The sequence below is a fragment of the Oreochromis aureus genome, linkage group 3, assembly GCF_013358895.1.
Source record: "Oreochromis aureus strain Israel breed Guangdong linkage group 3, ZZ_aureus, whole genome shotgun sequence".
Taxonomy (NCBI): domain Eukaryota; kingdom Metazoa; phylum Chordata; class Actinopteri; order Cichliformes; family Cichlidae; genus Oreochromis; species Oreochromis aureus.
This window is the reverse complement of record NC_052944.1, coordinates 92,717,569-92,743,329: the sequence shown is the minus strand read 5'-3', so window position 1 is coordinate 92,743,329 and position 25,761 is coordinate 92,717,569. Positions and strand designations below refer to the sequence as shown.

General features: G+C 42.7%; 1 protein-coding gene across 1 annotated transcript in view; it reads left to right on the top strand.

Annotated features, from left to right (window-relative positions):
* The window catches only part of LOC120434683, a 257,949-nt gene extending 244,360 nt beyond the window's left edge, over positions 1 to 13,589 (top strand). The window contains exons 5-9 of the mRNA XM_039602938.1: positions 1,726 to 2,040; positions 3,656 to 3,991; positions 12,520 to 12,852; positions 13,129 to 13,176; positions 13,582 to 13,589. Coding sequence (XP_039458872.1) covers positions 1,726 to 2,040; positions 3,656 to 3,991; positions 12,520 to 12,852; positions 13,129 to 13,176; positions 13,582 to 13,589 — 1,040 coding nt within the window. The remainder of the gene's footprint in view (positions 1 to 1,725; positions 2,041 to 3,655; positions 3,992 to 12,519; positions 12,853 to 13,128; positions 13,177 to 13,581) is intronic.
* The last annotated feature ends 12,172 nt before the right edge of the window (positions 13,590 to 25,761 follow it).

The following is a 25,761-nucleotide window of genomic DNA, read 5'->3' as shown; positions in this document are numbered from 1 at the left end:
AATAACTGGATTAGCACAGGTATAGGATCACATTTGTGTTCCTTAGCTTAGCCTTCCCATTTACACAAGTGCCTCATGACAAGACTCATTTACTCTGTTTAAAAAAGGTTTGGGCCATAAACTCATACTTTTAATGACACTATGTGCATCTCCTAGTAGGTGGATGTATCCTTTTAACTCATGATGACCTTAAACAGATTCATTACCGTGGTCACCATGGACTACGAGTCCGCCATTTTTGCAACACCTGGTGGCAGTTTACCTTTATAAACTCTTAAACTTGTGAATTCACACTCTAGCTTGACATCTGTTACACTGTGAGACGTTTATGACCGATCACTACTTTTGTCCATCACTTATGTATCATTTGGAACACAGTTTACTTGCAAAAACGAGGCGTCAGCTAATGATGGGTAAGACACTGAGCGCCCTCTGCTGGCAGAACTTATATTACAGCAAAATACACATTAACAGTAGTTTTTTTCCAAAAGAAAGTGACTTTAAGCATAAAAATAAAATGGACGGCTACTATTTTCATGTATTTTCATTTATATCATAGTGTCACACATGGAGTCTCTGTCTGTGTGTCCTCAGTTTCCCAGCATGCCTCAGCTGTGGAGCTCTATGAGGGAGACTCGCTCATCCTGCCCTGCAAGTTTCCTACTTTTAGATTTGATGACCCCTCAGTAGTGTGGAGTCGCTCCGACCTCACTCCTCCAACCGTCCACCAGCGTCAGCTTCAAGGAGACGAACTGAAAGATCAAAACCAGCATTACAGCGGCCGAACATCCATGAAGACTGACGCTCTGGATACTGGAGACCTCAGCCTGAACCTGACCAACCTCCAACTGTCTGACAGCGCCACCTACACCTGCTCCGTCAGAGACTTTGGTCATGAACTGAGTCAGAGTGATGTACAGCTGCAGGTCAAAGGTCAGCAACAAACACCTGCTGTAGACACATCTGACATCACTTAGAAAAAACTTTATTATTTTAAAACTGTCAGAATAACCATGTTGGCTCTTTGAGTATTGGCATTAGATTTGTGAATATCAATGAGTCAGAGGTCAAAGGTCATGTTGTTTGTTTGTTTCTCTCCACAGAACGGTTTCCATCCTGGGCCAAAGCTCTCCTGGTTCTCCTGGTTCTTCTTGTGGTTTCTGGAGGTCTTTTATTTCATTTCCGGCAGTATTTCATGTCAGGTGAGTGTCTCCTACTACACTACCCATAATGCCGATGGTTGATCAATCATTGTGTTTCTGAGCTTTTTAAAGGAGAGTGCAATAATCTCGCATTGTCTGAATTTAGGGGAAGAAAATTAGGTGATCCAGATCTTCATGCATTTCAGAGATGCCTGTAGTCTGACTGACTGATCTTTCATTATCAATACAAATATCTGAGCATCATCTGCAAAGCAATGCAAATGTATGCAGTGTTTTTTATGTTGTCTAAGAGAAGTAATGATGATGTACTAGTCCCAGCATAGATGGATTCCATCAATAATGTTTGTAAGTGAGGAAAACGCAAACAAAATGATTGAAACCATTGCAGTCGAATTATTTTAATACAAACACTGTGTTCTAGTTTCTGTAGGAAAGTTTGATCAGATATGCAATCAAATCCTGCACAAATGTGAAGCACAGGAATAAGTACACTGTCAGGAAGGGATAAAAGATCATTATTAGCTTTTACTACAGCTCATGTTGTGATTTGTTGTCATCTCAGTTTACAAGGTGGAGGCAGATTCAGAGGTGGAGCCTGTCCTGCTGCCCTGCAAAACCACAGTTTGCCTGCCTAAAGACGCTAAAGTGGAGTGGAAGATTGGTTCATACACAAAGGTCCACGTGTATCAGAACGGCTCTGACCAACCTGAAGAACAGGACAAGAATTATAAAGGCCTGACAAAGATGAAGAGAAACTTACCTGGAGACCTCAGTCTGACCCTGAAACACCCCACAGACACAAACACCTACACCTGCACTGTCTACAGCAGGGAGGGAAACATCCTGATGGAGAAACAAGTGGAGCTGAAAGTCAGAGGTCAGTGCTGTAGATACAGGTCAAAGGTCAGAGGTCAGACTCATGATGGTGGTTCAGTCTCAGTGGGCTCCATCCAATAATGTTACAGTGTTAGCATGTCTGATGTTTGTGGCTGTTTTGGTTTTTATTTGATTTCCACCCAAATGTAAAAGCTTCAGCAGATGAACTGTAGGAGCAAAGTTCATGTGTGAGACTTCATCTGAAAGGTAACATCTTCTAGTTTCTGAACATGTGTTTGTTTAGCATGTGGCTAAAACACAGGCTAAGCTAAGTCAGTTCAAACATCAGTAAAAACCTTCTTTGGTCCTCATCTATAATCAGTCATATCTGAGTCACAATAACTAGAAGATGATTTCTAGCAGAGCTGTGAAAATCTCCACATCCTTTCTCCATGTTATCATCCAAAGCTGTGTGAAGTTTCAGAGCTCTGCAGCTAACAGAGACTTTCAGTTTGCTGCTCTCTTCCTCTGACAGCTCCATTCTTAGGGAGCGTTAGTTCTCTGTTTCACTTTATTCCACTTATTCAGTCTGATGTTCTCTGATCTGTTTCTCTTGTTTAGTGTCTTAAATGCTGCCAGTGCCTCTCTTTGCTTTAACCAACCTTTTCTTTATTTCTGAGCTTTTAAGGACTTTAACTGATGCATCAACCTTTGAAAATGGAAAGAAATCAGTCAGATTCATGGCTGCATCAAAGTGTCACATGTAGTTCTCCCACATCAGCTGGATTATATCTATAGCAGCAAACAGCAGCTGATCCACAAATCTTTGTCTGTGTTAATAAAGTTGGATCAGTTCAAATAGTTTGTTGCTCTGCACTTGAAAGCAGCAGTTTTCTAATGCACCACCTTCATGTTTCCTTCATATTTGAATCCCCTGTAGATACTGACAGGTAACCATGTCACACAGAGCTCAAGCCTTTGAATCCAGCTGTGATTGTTGATTTTCTATTGAATGGACTTTTTCAAATCCAGCTGTAGGCCTGTGTTTGTGAGCTCATTAACAGCTGTTTATTTAGAGATACGTGGTCCTCACAGGACAGCCACTACAAACATATGATTTTATAGAATATGATGCATTACTGCAGATTCAACACAATAGAAAGGATTTGAAATGAGCTCAGCCTTAAACATGTGCAGCAGTAATATTGATCCATAGACACTGATGGGAACATTTTTCTGCACAATAAGTACTTTGACTTTTCAGACTTTATGTCCAATTTGCCAGTACTGCAGTTTTGTGTGTAGTGAGGTGTTTTCATGGTGTTTTATTGGTGCTTTTACTAAAGGAAGGCTTCTATCAAATTCTTCCAAATGTTGTCAAACTGAGCTGTGTGATGAAGTGAGTGTGACAGAAACACTCAGACTGTGTTTCTCTGCTTCATCAAGTCAAATCTGGTCCTCAGAGACTGAATAAAGTCCTGTCCCACTAACAGCAGCTCCAACAGTCTGTTCACTGCTTTCTTCCTGTCAGTCTTCATCTTTCTGCTGCGTCTCCTCTTCACACTGACCACTTTCTATCTAACAGTGAGCTCCCAGTGAAGCAGCAGCATTCAGCCTGTTAGAGTCAACACAAATGTCTCCATCCAAGCTCATGTTGTGCTTTGTTGTCCTCTCAGTTCCCCAGGTGGAGGTGGATTCAGGGGTGGAGTCTGTCCAGCTGCCCTTCAACACCACACTTCACCTGCCTGAAGACGCTAAGGTGGAGTGGAAGGTGAACGTTGGCAACAACTTCTACACAGTACACGTGTATAAGAACGGCTCTGACCACCTTGAAGACCAGCTTCAGTTTTTCAGAGACCGAACGAAGATGAATGAAGACCTGCTGAAAACTGGAGACCTCAGTCTGACCCTGAAATACCCCACAGATGATGACAGAGGCATCTACACCTGCACCGTCTACAGCAGGGAGGGAAACATCCTGCTGAAGAGAAAGGTGGAGCTGAAAGTCAGAGGTCAGTGCTGTAGATACAGGTCAAAGGTCAGAGGTCATGTAGGAGTTTATTCTCTAAAAGCTTTTGGTTTGAATCTATTTTCAGTTCATTCAAATAAAATAAATTCTTTGATGTTTTGATCTAAAATCCAAAAATGTCAGACGGAGCAACTGTGTGTTTAAATGAACAGACTAAGAAGACCATTAAAAATGATCCTAACTTCAAAATAAAAGCCTCTGGCATGATTTGAGTTTGGATCAAATCAATAGTTTTGTTAGTTTAGTCCAAATCAATGTAAATGTATAAATATCAATAGTTTTAAAGCTGCTGAGATCATTCAAACACTTTGATCCAGTCATTTGGATGTTGTCACATGTCAGGGTGGAGCAGCCATAAATATGAGAGCTTTTATTGTGAAAATGCTGAGTGTGACGATCCAGAGGAGCCCATGGGGTGTTTGTGGCTGGATGCAAAGGTTTGTAGCTCTCCTTGTAAAGAGAAACAGCTTGAAGCTACAGAGGGCGTCTGCAGAAGAAGACAGGGGAAAGAGGAAGAAGCTGAGGCCGCTGGAGAAAAGACAGGAAAAGAAAATCAGCTTTAATTGTTGGAGGCCGTTTGTTCATCACACTGAAATATTCCCACTTTAGAGACATGAAACAAAGTGAAGTGTGGATTGATGTTTGTCTCAATGATTTGGGCCCTGGAATCATTTCTTCATCTCCCACTTTAAGACATATTAATGTCAGCCTCACATGTCCCACAGTGGACAGATTTCTATTTCTAGATGATATTTGGAGGATTTTCATGTGTTTCTCTGCTGTCACAGCTCTTTGTGATATTTGAGCGCAGCTGTAATGTTTTGTGGTTAAAGCCACCAGACTCCACTGACAAAAACTCTCATTTTAGCCGGAGAACACGGGCTGCTGTGGGACTTTGTGTTTGCAAAGATTTCTATTGGAGGCATTTTGCCTTTATTATATAGGTGCAGAGAGTAGACAGGAAAGTGGGGGAGAGTGAGGGACACACAGGCACCTGTAGTAAGCCCGCCTTCAGTCCACCTGCTCAGCCAGGTGAGCTATAGCGCTGCTTTAACATGTTAGTGTGATTGAGAGTGAATGAAAGTGAGTGATGGAGGCAGCAGGAAACTAACAGGCTGTTTGTTCTGAGAGGTCACATGACTGTTTTTCTCAGCAGAGTCTGATGGATTTGATGAGACCATGAGAGCGGCTTCAGTTCCTCATCAGAAAGAGTCTGACAGAAGCTCCTCCCTCTATACCCCAGTAGACTTCTATTAGACTGCTCCAGATTCCTGAGAGTTCACACAGAAAACTTTACAAACAGCCAAAGAAAAACTATTGAAAAGGCTTCAAGATGACAAAGAGCTCTTTCACAGCACATATGAGCCATTAAGAAGTGCACATTTGTGTTTTCCATAGTCCATCATCCAATAATATCACAGGACAAACTGTGAGGTAAAAGCCTTCAGCTCTTTGTGAATGAAGCAAAAAGACTTTGGTCCTGAGAGATGGTTCAAAACACAATTCAGACCTACCAAAGTATTATTGGTGCCAAACACATGAAGCCTTCAACTTTGTATTTGTCCAGTCAGTGTGGCAATAGAAGTCACTGTGAGGATTTTCAATGTGCTATCAAAGAGCATCCAAACAATCAGGTGAGAATGAAGAGAATTAGTGTGGATGGACAGAAAATCCATATCCAGTGTGATTTAGGAGCCGTTCATATATAATGAGTGAAATGAAAGAAGAGCACAGACAGTAAGAACATGAGTGAGCAGACATTTTGGAGCTGCTGATCCACACAGGGCTGGATGGAAGGAGTGGGAGTCCATGATGGCTCAAAGTCTCTGATCCTAACTGTTCCTGAGCCTCTCCCCTGCCTCCTCTTTGGATCTTCTCCTCCTCTTCTTCCTTATCTGCCTCCTCCACCCCTGCTCTCTCCTCCCTCATCTCCTCCTCAGCTGAACTGAAGTCAGGGCTGTAACATGAGCAAACGTGCAGAAATGACTGAGTCAGCATGTTGTTGAAGTGAGTTGAGTGATTGTGAGCAGATTAGATGTGCGAGCCTCCCTGTAGAGAAAAGCAAATCTTCTCCAGAGTTTCCCACCTCATGTTTTCCTGTGTCACAGCTGATTGTCAAATCCTGGCTGTCACTAAATGAGTGGTCCAAAGGTGGAAGGAGGAGCACAGTTAGATTGTTCACCTCCTAACCTGTGAAATCAATCAGCTGAATGAAAAACACTGTGATCCTATGAGCTGCTATCAGGGCTGCTCCATTCTCAGGATTCTCATCTGGATGATTGAAGCAGATTATTGATGAAGTCAGCAAACAGCTTTCAAAATGGCTCTTTTCCAGGGGAACTCCTGAAATGTAAATCTGATGGAAATGAAGAAGAAGTCCAAAGGCGTGGTTAGGCCCAGACTTGTGGCTGTTTTCAATGTAAAGCCCATGTTGCAGGCAGCTGCTGCTCCTTACTGGCCCACAGTCTCCACTGATGGATGTGTCAGCTCACTTGTACTGTAGCCACGGGAGAGCGATGGAGAGATGAAGCTGACAACCAGAGGTGTAGTGCTATTTGTTGAAGTAGCCCAGCGCACCGTGTGCCATGTAAGCACAAGTTTCCAGAGATGATTGGACTCTGAAATGATCCATGTTGGACTGAATGTAAGAACAGATCATAAAGTCCTCTGTGTGCCCGTCTGTCTGAGCATCTTCATCAGTGTGCAGCTGATCTACAGCTAATGTGCTGATTGATGAGCAGCCTGTTCATGGTGATGATGAGAAACAGATTTGATTCAAAGCACAAATGAGTGAAAAGGAGCAGCAGCCATGATAGAGCGAGTCATCTGCTGACAGAAATAGTGGAGTGAAGGATTTGTGCAGCGTTTCTCTGTGAAAACAGCTGATTCAGATCAATGAGAGGAGGATGAAGGAGAAGCAGCATGTTTCTGATAGAAGGATCACTGCTGTGCTACAAACTGCTGGGACTGTGTGTGAATGTGTGTGTGTGACGGCTCAGCTGGAGGCAGGATTGGTCCAGAGGAGAGCTGCTTTATTCCAGACTAACTCTTCTAGAAAGCTGAAATCTGTGTGGAACAGCTGACCTGTACCATGTGGAAAAGAACAGCAACATGATTCAGCGTCAGATCCCGACACATCCACGGATTCATCCCGTTACAGGAACTGTGCCACACGTGGCCTCTGTTTGTTCTGCATGTGATGCTGCAGGGATTTCTTCAAGTCACTATAATATAGTGTCAGATGGACACATGAAGCTAACACGGCACATCTTTGTGAGTCTGCAGCATGTTGACACACATGTCAGTGTTGTACAGATCTGAGAGCAGCACAAACAAACTCCATCAAAGTGATTTGTGCTGTTGCAGAGCTGTGTGACTGCATTTGTCTTCATTATGGACACATTTCTACAAATAGGACTAAACATGTGACCCTCTGCACATCCATAGGCTCAGGCTCAACAGTGCACCCATTGGCTGGATGCAGCTTGTATTGTGGCTCCTCCCCCTTGACCTCCGTGTTAGCTTCAGCTCAGTTTAGCTGTGTTTCCTCCAAATCCCAGAATTCCTGAGGAGCAGGAATATGTGGGGCTGGGCTCTAAACACTCAGGGTGAGGACTGAGTGAAGAGCTACAGGACAGAGCCAAAGTTTCAGCACTGCGCTCACAGCTTTGAGACGTCCAATCAGCAACTGGTCCTGATAACATCTCCCCTCTCATTGCACATACATGAAGACTGCTAGAAGCAGCTATCAGCCACATCAGGCTCACATCATGCTTGGTATTAAACATGCTGCAGTCTGCAGTAAACTCCCTGCCACAAAGCTTTGAGTGCTCTGAAGGAATCTCCTCCAAATCCACCTGTAACAAGGTCACCTGCAGAAATAACTGTGTCCACGGGCAGAGTCACTAACACTCTGCACCAGAGCTAAACCTGCTTTGGAGCTAAAAAGCTGCTGTCAGGGTTTCCTGCAGAGGTTCACAGTAAATGTGGAGACTGAAAGCTGTGGACAGTTTCTGTGGCTGGATTATTTCATATGTGTTTGTAGGAGTTTCACTTTCAAAGTTTGGAGTAAAGTGTTGAAATAAATCAGGTCTGTGACGCACACTTTACTGCAGATTGTTCTCAATGGAACACAAAAAGCAATCAAAATGTGATTGATCCTGATGTGGTTGTGATTGTTGCTTCTAGCAGTGTTCATGTATTTGCACAGAGAGGGGGAGATGTTATCAGAGTGTGTAACTGATCAGATCTGATGCTAAATCATGTTCATGTACAGTCAGCTGATCCTCACAGTTCACTTTGTAATCATGCAGCTCTCCTCTGATCAATCCTGAGCTCCACCTGAGTCTCAGTCCTCAGGACCTCACACAGTCCCAGCAGCTTCTATCAGCAGAGTTCTCCCTGATATCACAAACATATTGATCCTCCTTCAGCCTCCTCTCATTGATCTGAACTGTTTCCACAGAGAAACTCATCAGTGAAACCTGAGCTTACTGTGGATTATTCTGGTTGCTCCATCACTCTCTGCCTCACACTCCCTCATCTGCTGCTTTCCTCTGATTGGCTGCTCTGACAGAGTCATGATTGGCTGCATGTTTGTATATAAAGCAGCACGTTGCTGGTAGATCAGCCATCAGCTCATGTTTGTGACTGCAGCATGGCACCAGTTTGCTCCTCGTGTTTCAGTCCCAGACTGACCTGCAGCTCTTTAGTAAATTCAGACAGCAGCTTTTGAACTGTTAGTAAATCTGACCATGAATCTCATTATGACACCTCTGACCACTCATTCTGTCTTTATTGGCTTTCATACATGAAACACGCTTAAAGTCACCATTGAATTTAAACTGGATGAAAGCAGCTGTGAGTCACTGCAGCAGCTCTACACCTGTGCCAACAACCAACCAACACCTGGGTGGAGTCCCAGCTGAAGCTGAGAGATACTCAGAGATCAGAGACAGAAGCAGCTGTATGTAAGGGTTCTACAGGACGGCTCACACAAACCTGATGTTACTGATGTCTCCTAGATAGATCTCATGGACCAAAGGCTCTCTGTGTCATCTTGGCTCCAGCTGAACTCAACTGAGAGTGAATTTGGGCTTTTAGGGAGGGGTGAAAGCAGAGCGCTGTAAAGGAAAGGGCTGTGATTGGTTCATAACACGTCAATGAGAAGAAAGGAAAGCTTCAGAGCAACATGAATGAAACAAAGTGTTTTGATGACGACTGAAAGCCAAAACTGTGACTGAAATCAGAATCCAGTTCATCTCCAGCCCTGTCAGCAGTTCCAGCTGTAGTGCTGTTACAATAATAGTCATCACTTCTAGTTTCACAGCAGGAAACTGGGAACATTCAGCGTCTCAAAGATTGACCTGTTAGCACCTGCAGACATTGTTGAGCTGGGTCTGCTGATCTTGTGGAGGTCTTCATTTCTCCACTATTTGGAGAAGCTTCAGCAGGATCCACAGTCAGAGTCAAAGTGGAGTTCTAGCATGGACGTAACGCTTCAAGAAGCTTCAGACAGACAGTGTTCTCCAAAAGTTCTGCTCTAAAAGGAAACTTTGAGCTGGCTCTGTAATTGTTGTAGTCAGAAGGATGGAGGCTGGATCTTTGATGAGTGCTTGCACACAGGCTGTCTTTAAGTATTCTGGGACACAGCCAGAGGACAGACAAGTGTTCATTATTGGAAGCAGCCGAGGGCAGGGACATCCCAAACTTCACTCAGGAACTTTGGAGGAATCATATCTACACAGCTTGATGAGCGTTTCAGTTGTGCCACAGTCCTTCAAAGCTCCTCCACAGAGACTGGCAGAAAAGAAGATCAGATATTGTGGCTGGGGTCGGGGACATCAAGAAAAGAATCAGGAGCTGCTGTTTTGGATTTCCTCTCATTCATTTGATCGTTCAGAAAGTTTAGAAAGTGAAGACGTTCCTCACTCGATGCCGTAATCTGATGAAAACTTGCAGGATGTCAAAGACGCTCCACTGAGCTCCAAAGAGCTCTGGGCTGTGCTTATTAGAATGAATTAAAGGAGAGAAATAGCCGGCCCTCGCCTCGTTCACCTGTTCATTGAAAGCAGTCGTTCATGCTTTCATTTCTTGATGACGGAGCTGAAGATTCACCTTCTTCCGTCTCCTTTCTGCCCTCCGGCATTGTCTTTTCAGACTGTGAATGTCTTTGTGAATCCAGGGCAGCGAGCGAGCACCACGTTTAGTCCTGATCTTAAAAGGTGCAGTTGAATCTAAAGTGGATGTACAAAGGAGGTTCAGATCATTCAGAGTGTTTGTGTGTGTGAGGGAGGAGGAATACCAGTGGTGGTAGGAAACACTGATGAACATGTTTCTCCTGTTTCCTCATGAAAAGAGCGTCAGCGTACTGACACAGCTTCTTTTGCCTGATCACTTGGAAAATGATCTCAAACAGAATCCATCAATGATCAGATAGAAACACATCAGCTCAAAGCCTGGAGTTCATACTGAAGCCCACAGTTATATGTAGGCCAACAACACGCTGTTTGAAACCAATGAATTTACTGTACTGAGGAACTCTGTGGCAAATGAGTCAGTAAGATCATCAACATGGATCTTAAAATCAGCAGCTCAGATCATGTGATCACACATAAGAACCATGGAGCAGGAAACATCTGAGAGCTCCAATTCTGATGGAGTCTTAGGAGGGCGGAGATACCTGCACAGATAGGAGCTGTTTCACACTTTAACAAGCAGCACCTCCAAACTACACCCTTCATCCACCTTAATAGGGGAGCATTTGAAGCCAAACCTCCACCCACCCAGCCACTTTCTCTGGGCTGACTGAAACAATCATATGTGGGGTCAGAGTTCACAGACTAGACAGTCCTCTCCAGATTTCATCATGTTTCTGTTCAAAACATCAAATCAAGCTGATGGGAAGTTGTAAAATCCTTCAGAATAAAAGCCTGACTATTCAGAGCTCCAACATTAAGAAGAGCAAAGTGAACCAAGGTGGATGGAGGCAGAGACTGTAGGGTGGAGCTGAATGCTTCATCAATGGGATGATGCAGCAGATTTTCTCCACCTTGCACAAACTGTCCTGTTAGTTATTGTGACTGGAATATCCAAAATGTCTCCAGAGGCTCCGAGTCCAGCTGAACATGTATTAGTGTTTAGAGTGGAACTGAGATGATAGGGACTAGGACCTGGGGGACGTCAGTCAGTGACGGAGCGGTCAGCAGGTGTGGGCAGGTGTGGACAGGTACTTGATGGAGTGTTTCCTGCACGCTGGACTCCATATGATATGTTAGCAGAGAGGATCTGGCTCCTGATTGGTTGAAGTGGAGCCCATCTGCTGCAGAAAGATGCCTCCTGTCCCAGAAAACATTGAAGTTGTCTCTAAAGCCCAGGCTGTGGGAGTCACACACAGAGGAGAGCCAGGTGTGGAGGCCGAGCAGCCGCCCAAACGCCCCCACGGCCACAGGTGGGAGTGGGGCCGCAGATACTAAACACTACGGTGGGCTTGTTTCACAGCCTCACAAAGACACACAAAGTCCAGTTTGAGGAAGTGGGAGCGCTGTTTGGAATCCGGTTGGTGCCCATGTGGATAAGGATGGTGTCGGCCTCCGGACGGGATCGTATTCTGCCAGGAAACTTGTCTAAAATGTCCCAGAGCGTCGGGCCGGGAAAAGACAGAGCGACGCCTCCTTTATTGTGAAATTCCTCACCATGGTAACTGAACACATCAGCTGGTCTGCAGCAGGTTATGTTCAGAGTTTGAGGCTCAAATTGGCTCAAAGTGTCCCATTTTCACTGATTGTTTCCGACGACATGCTTCAAGTGTGATATGGATCCTCTGCTGAAGGAATCTGCTTTCTATCCACAACCTGTTGATCCGTATCTGACTAACAGCAGCGCAGGAAGCCCTGCAGTTATAGAGAAACTGTCTGAGTCGCATTGTTGCTGCAATTTACCTGCAACTGCTGATGAAGAAAAAGTCTCAGTGTGTTTGTGTTTGGTCCTAATCTGCTGCCAAGTCTGTTTGACACTGCTGGATTTCCAGCTGATAGATGACAGATTAGAAACTGATCAGTCTATTGATCACACAATATTCCATCAATAGAATTGATTTGACTTTGATTTGTGTAACAAAGTGATTTCCACGTCTCCTTCATGATGTGACAGTGTCAGAGCTGAATGCACTTGTAGAGTATCATGTTTTTATGGCTCACATTTAAAGTGTTCCAGCTCTAATGTACAGCTGTCATATTAGAAATAGAAGCAGCTCTGATTTTAGTGCTCAAATAAATCTATGAAGTGATGAATTCACACATGAACAGTTTTCTGCAGCGTTCCTCTCGGCCTTATTTGCAGCTCCACTCTTGTTTTTGCTCTAATAATTATTTCTCTCCATGAGCTGTTTCTCTGCCTGAAGGAGGCGCCACTCCATCGCTTCATTTAGTGCAGAACAAGAGTCACATGATGCTGCTCTGTCAACACCAATCACACTTTGTACAGCTCATGTTGTGTTTGTCGTCCTCTCAGTCTGTCAGGTGGAGGTGGAGGAGGGGGCGGAGTCTGTCCAGCTGCCCTTCAAAACCACACAAAACCTGCCTGAAGATGCTGAAGTGGAGTGGAAACGTATTAAACCTGAACCATCACTGATCGTCCACGTGTATAAGAACGGCTCTGACCAGCCTGAAGAACAGCACCAGGTTTACAGAGACCGAACGAAGATGAACAAAGACCTGCTGAAAACTGGAGACCTCAGTCTGACCCTGAAACACCCCACAGAGAGAAACAGTGGAGAATATGAATGTGTAGTTGTCAGCAAGAACATCTGGATAAGATACAAATCAGTGCAGCTAAAAGTTAAAGGTTTGTTTAGCTATCTGTCTATTTGATTATCACCTCTGTTCTTCTAATATTATGTCTGTAAATAGCTCAAAATGTTTTTAATGAATTTTGGTAACATTAGAGTGAGGTCATGTTAACAATCTATAAAAATTCAGCTCACATAAGTTCAAACTTACATAAAATGTCATCTTTTGAAACTGCTTGAAATTCTCCTAACTTAATGTATGGGGATTCTAAATATCACATCCAAATATGTTGCATTTCACCTCTGACATCTGTGTTGTGTCTCCTCTGCAGGGAGAGTTCAGGTCCAGGATCAAACAGGGGACATCAGGAACAGAAGCAGCTCCATTGATCCGACTCCTCTGATGGCTGATCAATCAGTTTGATCTGTGTGTTCTTTGATTATTGATCAGTGATGTCAGAGTGGAGTCAGTGTGATGTTGTGTGTTTGAGACTTTTAGTGTCCATGAAGGTCTCTGCTGCCGTAGATCCTCTGAACTGTGACAGAGGTCTCACTCTGGAGGAAACTCTCAGCACTTTCCAGCAGCTCCTCCATCATGGAGGACGTTCCCTCACTGTAACAGGTGGAGGAGAGAGGAGAGGAAGCACAGGTGGATCCTCTGAGGAAGAGGAGCGTTCCTACAAACCACATGATCACATGACCAGAGGACAAGCATGTGTAGAAACACATTAAAGTCAGCCTGTAAACACGTTTGTGTAAATTCTAGTCGTGTTTTTCTGTTACAGTCAAATAAAAGCAGAGAAAGCAGAACAAATGCTGAAGCTGTCTGTGTGAAATAAAGGAGTTAAAGTACTCACACACACACACACACACACACACACACACACATCTGTCTCCAGCAGCTGTCTGAGCTGCAGTCTGTATTGTGTGTGTAATATCTTCATATGTTTCTAATATTACAGTTTTATCTTCAGGTGTTACATCAGCTGCTCTGCTGTCTTATCCCCTGATCCTGTGTGATTGATTAGATCCTGCAAACGCCACAAATTTCATTTCAGCTTTTATTTGAAAGCCAGCGAGTAAAAGGATTAGCGATAGTTTTCAGAGCGATGCCAAAGCTTGGGTTCCTCTCCTACAGCAGCTTTTCTTTTCTTTCTTTTCTCTCCCTGTGAAATACAGCAGCTGGACCTTTAGCTGCAACACACTGTGAGACAAACTGCACACAAACAGTTTGTGTGTTTGCTGATGTTTGTTGAGCTGATAGAAACGCTGCATTTGAAATGAGCTGACACTTCAAAGAAGAAAAAGTGTGGATTTTTTCATGTGTCCAGATTGTCATTTTTCACTGGACGTGGGTAAAACTCCTGGATATCAAAGACATTCTGAGGATCACTGAAGTTAAACGGCTGTTGCTGAAAGTTTAAAGAGAATTGTAAAATGATAAGATAATGATTGACTAATAAGATTATCTGACAGGTCCTTAAAGTGGCCCCTTGGTGGAGCTCAGCAGGACGACAGGTGGCTGTGAGCTCATTTTAAAATAATCATAGAATAAACAGAAACATTAGCAGATGACGTTTGAAGGCTTTACATGTGTTGGATATGAATGTTTGGAGCCCAGATCATCATTTGTCTTGTTTCAGTGGGAATGTTTTTCTCCATGTTGGCCTGAGGGTGGTGCTGTTTAGCCTGTACTGAGTATTTGTCACTATGCTGAGTTGTGGGTGGAGTCAGTGATTGGCTGAAGGTGCCTTCTTTAAAGCGGGAACACTGGCTCAGCTTTCCTACCTCCTTACTCCCAGCTGGACCACGCTGCATCAACAAGTGATTGTCTGTGTGTGGAAGAGTGATGCCATTGTACACACTGTAAATATCTTCTTCTTCTTCAGCTGTGTGGGTGGAGAAGCTTTTCTGTCAGGGAGACGGTGTCCTTCTCACCTTCAGACATGAGATTAGAAAGAGAGGAGAGAGAGTTCAGATTACAGTGCAGATATGAATGAATGAATCCGTGCTCGTCCTCACGGCTCCTGCATGCTTTTAAAAAGTGTGTGTTCAGCTCTGATCTCCAATCTGTTCTTTTCTCTCTTTGTTTCTTTCCTGGGTTCATGATCATCATCACACCGTCTGAGGCTCCTAAATATCCATGTTTGCTTGTTTCACTTTCACAGTTGAACTCTGGGAGTCAAAGATGTTTCAGCTCCAAACTCACTGAGAGAGCTCCTCGTGCCACCACGTGACCAAAAACATCTTTGTGCTCACGTGCTGCACGTGTCTGAGACACTTTAGTTTGAAGGAGACAAACTGCAGACGCAGCATTTCCTGTTCCTGAGTGTAAACCTGAGCATTTGAAATGAGCTCCACAGGGAAGCTGTAGGTGACAGAGATACTCACAGACTCACTGACGTTACAGTCTGTTAGCATCACGCAGTATCACAGACACACGGCAAGATTTAGTGCAAGTGCTGAGAGACACACAGCAGACATGTTGACTGGAAACATATCAGACTGAAATAAAGCAGAAGCACATGTTAGCACATGCTAATATGATGTGGATGTGTTTAGTGTGGGAGCAGGACTCACCTGAGACACACCTGTGTGGATGATGCTGCTTCCTGCTCTGCTCTTTCTGCTGATTCAGCTTCTTCATCACGTCTGAGGCTCTGTCACAGTTTGTTTGTTAACATCATCATGGACACAACACAAGCACATTTATTTGACATTTTCTATGATTGTGATTGATGTGGATGTAGAACATGTCACTATTTCATTGTTTCATAAAGTAAATGTTCCATTAGAAACAAAGACAGTAGAATTATAAACAGAGTTTGAAACATGAGACATTTGATGGAAGTTTGACCTTATTTGACCTTGAAAAAGAGCTCAGAGCTCCAAAATGGCTCTAAAGAGCATTATTATCACTTTGACCTTCAGATCCATCTGTTGACCTTGAAGTGAGGTCAGAGGTCAGATGTGAGCTGAGATTTGAAACCTTCATGTGGTCCTTTCTACATGTTGATGATCCACAGCACACTTGTTCCAATCCTAGTTTCTAAGTTTGAGGCTTTTTCTCAGTTTCCATCAATAAATTCCATCATTACCCAAGAGTACTTATTGAATATTTGTTTTCATCCCCCCATCATATGCTGCTCCTCCCTTTATTCTATTGCACAATACTTTGTCACTTTCTAGAACCACCTGCACTGATAGTTTAGTTATTTATTCACCAGGAGATAGTTATGTATATTACTTTGTTAGAGTTATCCGATACTATGTATATTACTGTACACTATTCTTATTGTATATATTGTATATCTTATATCTATTTCATCTGTTCCTCTGTCTCTCCTGCTGCTTGAGCATGTACATGACAAAAGAATTTCCCTCGGGATAAATAAAGTTGTTCTTATTCTTATTCTAAATCATGAAGTCGACCTTGAAGACTTGGGTGGACGTGAGCCAGATTTGAATAGATTGTTAACATGAGCCCGCTCTACACCCCTACAAAGTTTGATCAGAGTTCATTCACAACTATTCGAGCTCTCGTGTTCACACACAGAACGACACGCACACACACGCTACCAAAAACATAACCTCTGTTTTCAAGGTGAGCTAAAGCTACAGGTGTCACATCAAACACTCACAGGGAAAACACCAATCACAGCACGCACACATATACTGAACATTACAGAGAGAATTATTAGAGATCAGCTTTTATAAGATTTATTCTTCCTCAAAGTTCCAACAGAGCCAAACAACCCAGAGGGAAATGTCCGGGTCCTCCCAACAGCCAGTGAGCTTCTGTAGAGAGGACACGTGAATAAAGCCGCAGTGATCCAAAAACACACAAACAGCTCTTTGCTGCCTTTGACTCCTTACTTGATGCAACAGCTGATGCTGTCAAATAAACACAAACTTCATGTTGACAATCAAACTTTCTTGCAGAAAGTTTCATTATTTCATGGGCAGCTGAAAGAAGTAAGAAGTGCAGAATATGACAGGAAATAAGAACAAAATCTTCATTTCCTCCAAGTCTTCTGGGCCTGGATGTGATGGAAACACTGACTGAGTCCACTGCTGTGCTCATTACTGAAGCTCATAATGCAGCAGGTAGTATTGCACATTTGCAGGACTGAAACATGTTTGAAACCTTGGAGGATTTCCTGCGTTCTTCTCCAGGTCATTGAAGCAAACTGCTGGGCCTGAGCGGGCAGTTTCCCATCGAGGGTCCAAAAACTCTTTAACATGGTGGAGATTTCATAGCCACGCTGTAACCACGCTGTAAGAACATGAGGATGATCCCACCGTCACCGTTCTCATAGGGGGGTCGTCTGATTGGTGGAGTTTCTCTCTGTTATTGTCGAGTCTTTACTTTACAGTAGAAACTCCTGGAGGTGACTGTTGTTGTCATTTGCTGCTGTAGAAATAAAACTGAAGGAATTTTGCAGGTAGAAGATATTTGATTTACAGCTTCTCACACACGAGACCAGGCCTGCAGCTATCCATTATTTTAGTGTGTAAACAGACTCCGCCTCTCTGTGTAAACAGACTCCGCCTCCACGTTAAACTGTGACATCATCATCACTGCTGCTGTTATCAGTGTTTGTGTTTAACACTGGAGGCTGTGTGGGCTTAATGTGCTCAGACTTTTATTCACACGCTGCTCATAAACACGTTTCTATTGGAGGTCTGTGAAACATGGAAGCAAAGAATTTTATAATCCAATTATTGGAATTACTCGATGAATCGTTGCAGCTCTACACGAGACACTTTCTTTAAAAATCATCAGACTGGTTTCATACATGTTAACACTTAAATACAGAAAACTTCAGCCTGATATTCCCGACGTATGAAACTATGTTCAAATCCAGATGAACTTTTTTAGAAAGAGCCTGTTTCTGTTAATATTATATCAAAAGTCTGTGATGGTGTTCTGTCTCGTTTTCCCAACATTAACCTGTGAAATGTTCATATTTATGTACCAGTCAAAGGTAAAACATGTTTTCTAATAAACTGTGTTTGTAAAATCTGCTGGTTGTAAGAAGTGTGTAAATGTCCCCAGTGGCTGCTGTGGTTTACATGGTGAGATAACATGTGAGAAATCATTCAGATACTGAGGCTACAAACTGTTAGTTAGTGCTGCTGTGGAGACGGATAAAGAACATGTGATGATGATAAAAACTAAGAGCTGAACTCCCCCAGCTGACATTATATGGGCTGAACCATTAAAATAGGTAGGGCACTTCCTGTAGGGAGTATAATAGACATTACAAACCTCCATGTGTCCACACATCAACTGTCACTGCAACATCAGAGCAAAAGAAAGTGTTTAGACCCACTGTGTTCTTAACCCACAGTTACTCCTCATGAGCATTTCTACTGCTGAAGACAAGCCTGTAAAACTTCAGCTGCCCAACATACTGTTAGTGATTCACAGAGTTTTCCTTTGTTCTCTGTCAAAGCTGATGTTCCCACTTCCTTGTGATCCTCCCTCATGTGCTCCTGGTTTCTCTCTTGTATTATTTGGACTTCTGTATACAAACCAACACAAGATGAGTTTATAATGTTGACCTTAATCTAACCTTTAGGTCCAGTCCCTGCTCTGTCATTACAGGATGCTCTGACCAGTCATGGATCCAGCAGATTCAATGTGTTCAAAGACTTTTGCTCAGACTCCACAGAAGCAGCTTTGTGGAGGATTCATGAGGAGACTCTGGAACAATCATGGCTTGTAGATATTTTGCTGCTGTGGCTCAGGGACTTGGGAAGTTCTCACTCTCCAGCTTCGTCTGACCAGGACTCCAATTCCCAGCTCAGCAACACTTTCCAGTTCAGCAGAGTCCAGTCGATGGTGCTGCCTCTGCTGCCCTCAACCTTCAGCTCAGCCCCCCTCTGCTGGTCCCTTATACTGCAGTGTTGATGGAATACTGCTCTGCTCCCACTTACCTCCTCCTCTGCCTCCTAAAGGCCTCCACCTCCACTGCTGGCTGTGCTACACCTCTGGCGAGGCCTCGCCTCCACTGCTGAGACCAAACTGAACTTTCTAAAAATGTGTTTAATTACAGTTAATTCATGATGTAATAAAGAGGAACAGTTTCAGGATGCTCAGAGCATCCCCAGTGTTTCCTACCTTGCTGCACAACTTTGTTTCCATCAACACAGACATTAACCCACAAAGTCTGACACTGTAGCTTCATGACCAGCAGGAAGATGATGACCATGCTGTGTTGTCTGTTTGTTGTACTGGAGGTTAGAGATGCAGAAGATAAAGAAGGTGGTGAGTGTGTCCATGGATGATACAGTGGTGTCAAATAAATAAATGATGATTTCATTGATTAAGAGAGAAAAGTCATCCAAGCCTGGTGCTGTGTAAAAAAGTAATCGCCCATCTTGTTAAATCATGAATTAACTGTGATTAACACATTCTTTAGAAAGCTGAGTTCACTTTCACTAAACACACTCCGGCCCGATCACTGACAGACCTGCTGAATCAACAATTCACTTCAGTAGAAGCTGACTGACAAACTGAAGCAGGTAACAGATCTCAGAAAGCAACACATCATGCTGCTGTCACAGTCCTGGGTCTGTGGGCCAGTCTGTGTAATTCTGGTTTAACTTATATTCTTTGATTCTTTGACGACTCATCAGGAGGTCACAAAAAACCCAGAACAACATTAAAGAAAAAAAGAAAAGAACAAAGTTTGCATGTGTTTTGGAGTTTGTACGTGTTTTGGATTTTGTAAGTGTTTTGGAGTTTGTACGTGTTTTGGATTTTGTAAGTGTTTTCGAGTTTGTACATGCTTTGTCTCTAGGGGCCACAGTAGTGCCATTTTTGCGAGCATTTCAAGTTGTTGTACATCAATACAACCGATATATCCAAAATTTTAATAATATATATGCATGAAGTCCATAGTAATTACATAAATTGCATCTTTGTCTAATATTTAAATTTGCTTGATCTGAAACATTGAAGTGTGACAAACATACATAAAATAGGAAATCAGAAAGGGGTCAAACATTTTCACAGCAGTGTTTGCAGAGTTTAGTTTGTGTGAGACCTTTATGGCAGAATCAGAGCAGGATGACTTTGTTTCACACCTGAGAATGGAGCTCAGAGTCCTCTCACTGTCCTCAGATTCATGCTTCAGCAGACTGCAGCTCATTCTGAGCTCTGCACATAAAATTATTAAATAAAGAGCAGCTCACTCCAGTTTTGCTCCCAGGAAGAAACTAAACAAATTTGAAGGATGTTTTATTTCTGACTTTCTCTCGAGTCCAAACTCAGAGATCCTCCACTCACAAACTTTGGAACAGTCGACCACAAAGTCATTCACACTGGAGTATTTACAGTTAATAAATACTGTAAGATTACAACAGAGTAGCTCTACGGGACATTTATTTATGGCCTCACCTACTGAGTATCCATCTGATAACAAACAGGGTGCTGTGCTCACAACATCCTGTTCTAATCTAATCTACTTTGTGTGTGTGTGTGTGTGTGTGTGTGTGTGTGTGTGTGTGTGTGTGTGTGTGTGTGTGTGTAAATCATTCAGCTGAAGGATAACTGAATCTATACTTTGGTATAACTGAGGCACAAATTCAGTCCAATATGTTATAGTTCTCACAGTATGTAATGCTTCAAAGGTCAAAGGTCAAAGTGGGTTTACAGTGTACACGATGGGCTCCTGGGAGGAGCTCACAGCAGAGCTTTGAGATGTTGAAGAGTGTCCGGTCAGAGTGACTCAGATAAACGTAGTAACCAGAAACCTGCAGAGCTTCTGTAGCTGAAGCTGCCAGCAGGAAGGTCACGAATGCTTGGACCCCGACAGCCCGGTGTACCCGCCTGTGACAGGGTCTGATTCTGTTTGTCTACAGCTGAACCCCCCAGCAGCGCTCTGTTATTATATTTATTATTTATTTGTTTTTTTGTTTAGTTTTGTCTCAGCTTCTCCACTTTCTCCAAGCTGTCTTTTAATAAACTATTTTCTGCACTTTGAAGCTGCATCTCCAGCATTTTTCTGCACGTGTTGAACCAACCTGACTACATTATTAAGAGTTTTGTGAGTTTAGCTCAGAGATCGTAAAACTCTGTGGATGCTCTTAGAGACAGTTTTTAATGGCACTAACATTTGTTTCTACTTAATAATAAGATCAGTCTGACTCGTTCTCCGTACAGATGCACTAAGCTGTAGTTACACAGCAGATGCACAGTTTCTTCATCAGCCTTTTTATTATGTTTTATGGCCATGAGCATGTTTGAATCTAGAGTCACAATATTATCCATTCACTTCTGCATTAAAACATTAAAAAAACACGTCGATTTCTAAACCGCGCCCCTGTGTCTGTGGTTGTTTTGTCTCAGGGCCGTGCAGAGATGTTTCAAGGAGCAGCTGTTCAAAGTTAAAAATGGCACATAGAACCAGGCTGAATAACAACAACTCACATTCATCAGGAATCTAATATGGAATCACATCATACTATATCACTGTCATCAGGTGGGGACAATGCAAAGCAAATGTGGCCTATGTTCTACCTGATGGGTACAATGTTGCTGTTGAGGAGTTGCTGCTGCTCCTGCTGCTGATGATCTGCACCACCTGCTGAGCCACAGGTGGAGCCTCATGTATAAACTGAACCTTTGTCTAAACTTTGTTCCACAGACACACAAACAGCACTGTTGGAAATGTGCAGCACAGAATGTGGGTTCCCACCATGTGGTATACAACAACATTCACACATGTGACCCTCACAAATATCACTGACGACCAAAAGTCCCATTTTTATATTGCTGTCAGGATTATTCCATCATGAAGCAACAATAGAAACACATCTTCATTTCATCTCTGTTGGAGCTTTTTGTTCAGTGAAAGGACAAAAAGCTGTCAGTAAATCAGATTTACTCTGCTGCACTGAAACACTGTGGACACAGTCTGGAGACACGCAGACTTTAAACTTTATTTGCATGATTTGAAAAGAAACCACATCATAAATGTGATCATGAGGGACTTTAGAAACAGAGGGTCGCTGTGATCAGAGAACCCGGCCTCGTTAATAACCTGTATTGATCTTTTTGTAGTTTTAAAGTCCCCACAGCTCCACACAGTCACACATGTGAGTGTAGAAGCTGTGGACCAATCAGAGGTCCCGGGCCAGCACATGTGACCTCTCTAAATCCTGACACAGTTTTGTTAATCTGCTCACATTGTTGTCTGTTTTCCAAACAGCTGATCCCACACTTCTCCACTGTGATCAATAACTGACTGTGATCGATGGGATCAAAGCTTCTGTAGATCAATAGAAAAACAACAACACTCATCATTTTCAACGGCTTCTCTTATTCCTCCAACCGTCTCCATCACCGCATCAGTCGTAGCTCTATTTCTCCTCCAACCACACTGCTGTTCATCCAATCATTTCTATCGATCAATAAACAGATCACATAGTTTCACAGATCATTTCTCTGATATTTGTGAACATTGATGAAGGAGGGATCCTGCTGCCTTCACTGTCTCTGCTTCTCTGCAGTAAAAACTGCTTCTAAAGTGGATTTTTCTTCCTGCGTGTCCTCTGCAGACCTTTAGTCATCCACAGCTTTTCTTTCTCCTCATCTTTAAGCAACATTTCCTAACAGGACAGAGTTTATGATGTGATTCTAAGGATGGATTTCAGATACACTGTATGCCTGATCAGGAACGTCAGCACACACTTCACCCAGTGATGATCTGTTAGCTCCGTCTTTAAGGCTGTGTGCTGTGTACCTGTACAGGTGTGTGTGAGCTGAAGCCCACGCTGTCCGTCAGGTAGGAGGTGAACTGTTCAGGTCTGAGCCTCAAACTCCTGCAGGGACCAAACGTCTCCTGAAAAACATCCATAGAAAAGAATCTGTGACTGTGTCTGAGCTCATTTTCATATTCTCCACACTGCTGTGACCTTCTATATGTTTGCATTCAGCTTTCAGGGCACGCTTATATCACATTCATGTTTTGGGGCGTGAGCGAGTGTGATGGAGCGAGCCGCTCAGACGTGAGAACACAGCGGCCATTTTGGGAAAAAGTGTCTTTTATTTAGCCAAAAATCCACAAATATCCAACAGGAAGTTCAATTCAATTCAATTCAATTTTATTTATATAGCGCCAAATCACAACAAAAGTCGCCTCAAGGCACTTTATATTGTACAGTAGATTTAGCAAAAAGGAAAGTTTTAAGCCTAATCTTAAAAGTAGAGATAGTGTCTGTCTCCCGAATCCAAACTGGAAGCTGGTTCCACAGAAGAGGGGCCTGAAAACTGAAGGCTCTGCCTCCCATTCTACTTTTAAATACTCTAGGAACAACAAGTAGGCCTGCAGAGCGAGAGTGAAGTGCTCTAATAGGGTGATATGGCACTACAAGGTCATTAAGATAAGATGGGGCCTGATTATTTAAGACCTTGTAAGTGAGGAGCAGGATTTTGAATTCAATTCTGGATTTAACAGGAAGCCAATGAAGGGAAGCCAAAACAGGAGAAATATGCTCTCTCTTCCTAGTCCCTGTCAGGACTCTTGCTGCAGCATTTTGGATTAACTGAAGACTTTTCAGCGAGTTTTTAGGACATCCTGATAATAATGAATTACAGTAGTCCAGCCTGGAAGTAATGAAGGCATGAACTAGTTTTTCAGCATCACTCTGAGACAGGATATTTCTAATTTTAGAGATGTTGCGCAAATGGAAGAAAGCAGTCTTACATATTTGTTTAATATGTGCATTGAAGGACATGTCCTGGTCAAAAATGACTCCAAGGTTCCTCACAGCGTTACTGGAGGCCAAGGTAATGCCATCCAGAGTAAGAATCTGCTTAGATACCATATTTCTATGATTTTCAGGGCCGAGTACAATAACCTCAGTTTTATCTGAATTAAGAAGCAGGAAGTTAGCGGCCATCCAGGTCTTTATGTCTTTAAGACATTCCTGCAGTTTAACTAATTGGTGTGTGTTACCTGGCTTCATGGATAGATAGAGCTGCGTATCATCTGCATAGCAGTGAAAATTTATGCTATGTCTTCTAATGATGCTGCCTAGGGGAAGCATGTATAATGTAAATAGAATTGGTCCTAGCACTGAGCCCTGTGGAACACCATAATTGACCTTAGTGGGTGAAGAGGACTCTCCATTTACATGAACAAATTGGAGTCTATTAGATAGATATGATTTAAACCACTGCAGCACAGTACCTGTAATACCTACAGCATGTTCTAATCGCGCTAATAGGATATTATGGTCAACAGTATCGAACGCTGCACTAAGGTCTAGCAGGACAAGCACAGAGATGAGTCCACTGTCAGAGGCCATAAGAAGATCATTTGTAACCTTCACTAAAGCTGTTTCTGTGCTGTGATGAGCTCTGAAACCTGACTGAAACTCTTCAAATAAGCCATTCCTCTGCAGATGATCTGTTAGCTGTTTGACAACTACTCTTTCAAGGATTTTTGATATGAAAGGAAAAGAGTCTAACTTAACATCAATGGTACTAAAAGTAGCTGTAGATAATATTACATCTGTGGGATGATTATTGGTAATTTTTTCTCTAATGATAAAAATTTTATTTCTGAAGAAGTTCATGAAGTCATTACTAGTTAACGTTAAAGGGATGGTTGGCTCAGTAGAGCTCTGACTTTTTGTCAGCCTGGCTACAGTGCTGAAGAGAAACCTGGGGTTGTTCTTATTTTCTTCAATCAGTGACGAATAGTAAGATGTTCTGGCTTTGCGGAGGGCTTTCTTATAAAGCAGCAAACTATTTCTCCAGGCTAAATGATGATCCTCTAAATTTGTGACACGCCATTTCCTCTCCAGCTTACGAGTTATCTGCTTTAGGCTACGTGTTTGAGAATTATACCACGGAGTCAGGGACTTGGATTTGAGGCCTTAGTTTTCACTGGAGCTACAGTATCCAGAGTCGCATGCGTAGTGAGAAGGTAAAATTATTAACAAGATAATCGACCTCTGTTGGAGTAGCGTTCAGATAGCTGCTCTGCTCTATCTTGGTACAGGGCATTGAAGAAGATAACAGTGGGTGGATTATATTCTTAAACTTAGTTACAGCACTTTCAGAAAGACATCTACTGTGATAAAGTCTACTCTCCACTGCTGTGTAATCAATCATTGTAAATGTAAATGTTATCAGGAAAAATGATCAGACAGCAGAGGGTTTTCAGGAAACACTGTTAAATGTTCAGTTTCTATGCCATATGTTAAAACAAGATCTAGAGTGTGATTAAAGTGGTGGGTGGGTTCTTTTACATTTTGAGAGAAGCCAATTGAGTCTAATAACAGATTAAATGCCATGTTGAGGCTGTCATTTTTAGCATCTACATGGATGTTAAAATCACCCACAATAATTATTTTATCTGAGCTGAGCACTAAATCAGATAAAAGTCTGAGAAATCAGAGAGAAACTCTGTGTAAGGCCCAGGTGGACGATAGATGATAACAAGTAAGACTGGTTTCTGAGTTTTACAGCTGGGGTGGACAAGGCTAAGCATCAGGCTTTCAAATGAATTAAAAGTCTGTCTTGGTCTTTCGTTAATAGACTGGTGTGAAAATTGTTGCCACGCGCCCCTCGGCCTGTGCTTCGAGGTTTCTGGTAGTTAGAATGACTCGGGGTGTTGATTCATTTAAACTAACATACTCATCCTGCTGCAACCAGGTTTCTGTAAGGCAGAGTAAATCGATTTGTTGATCAATTATTAAGTCATGTACTAACAGAGACTTGGAGGAGAGAGACCTAATATTTAATAATCCACATTTCACTGTTTTACTCTTTGGTTCAGATGTGGATTCTGTATTGTTCTTTTTTTTTTGATTTTTATGTTTAAGTTGTTTATTGCTGGTTTTAGTTTGTTTTTTGTCTGTTTGGGAGCTGACACAGTCTCAATGGAGATGGGTTTTTGGGGGGTAGCAGGAGGAGAGAAGCTGCAGAGAGGCGTGTAAGACTG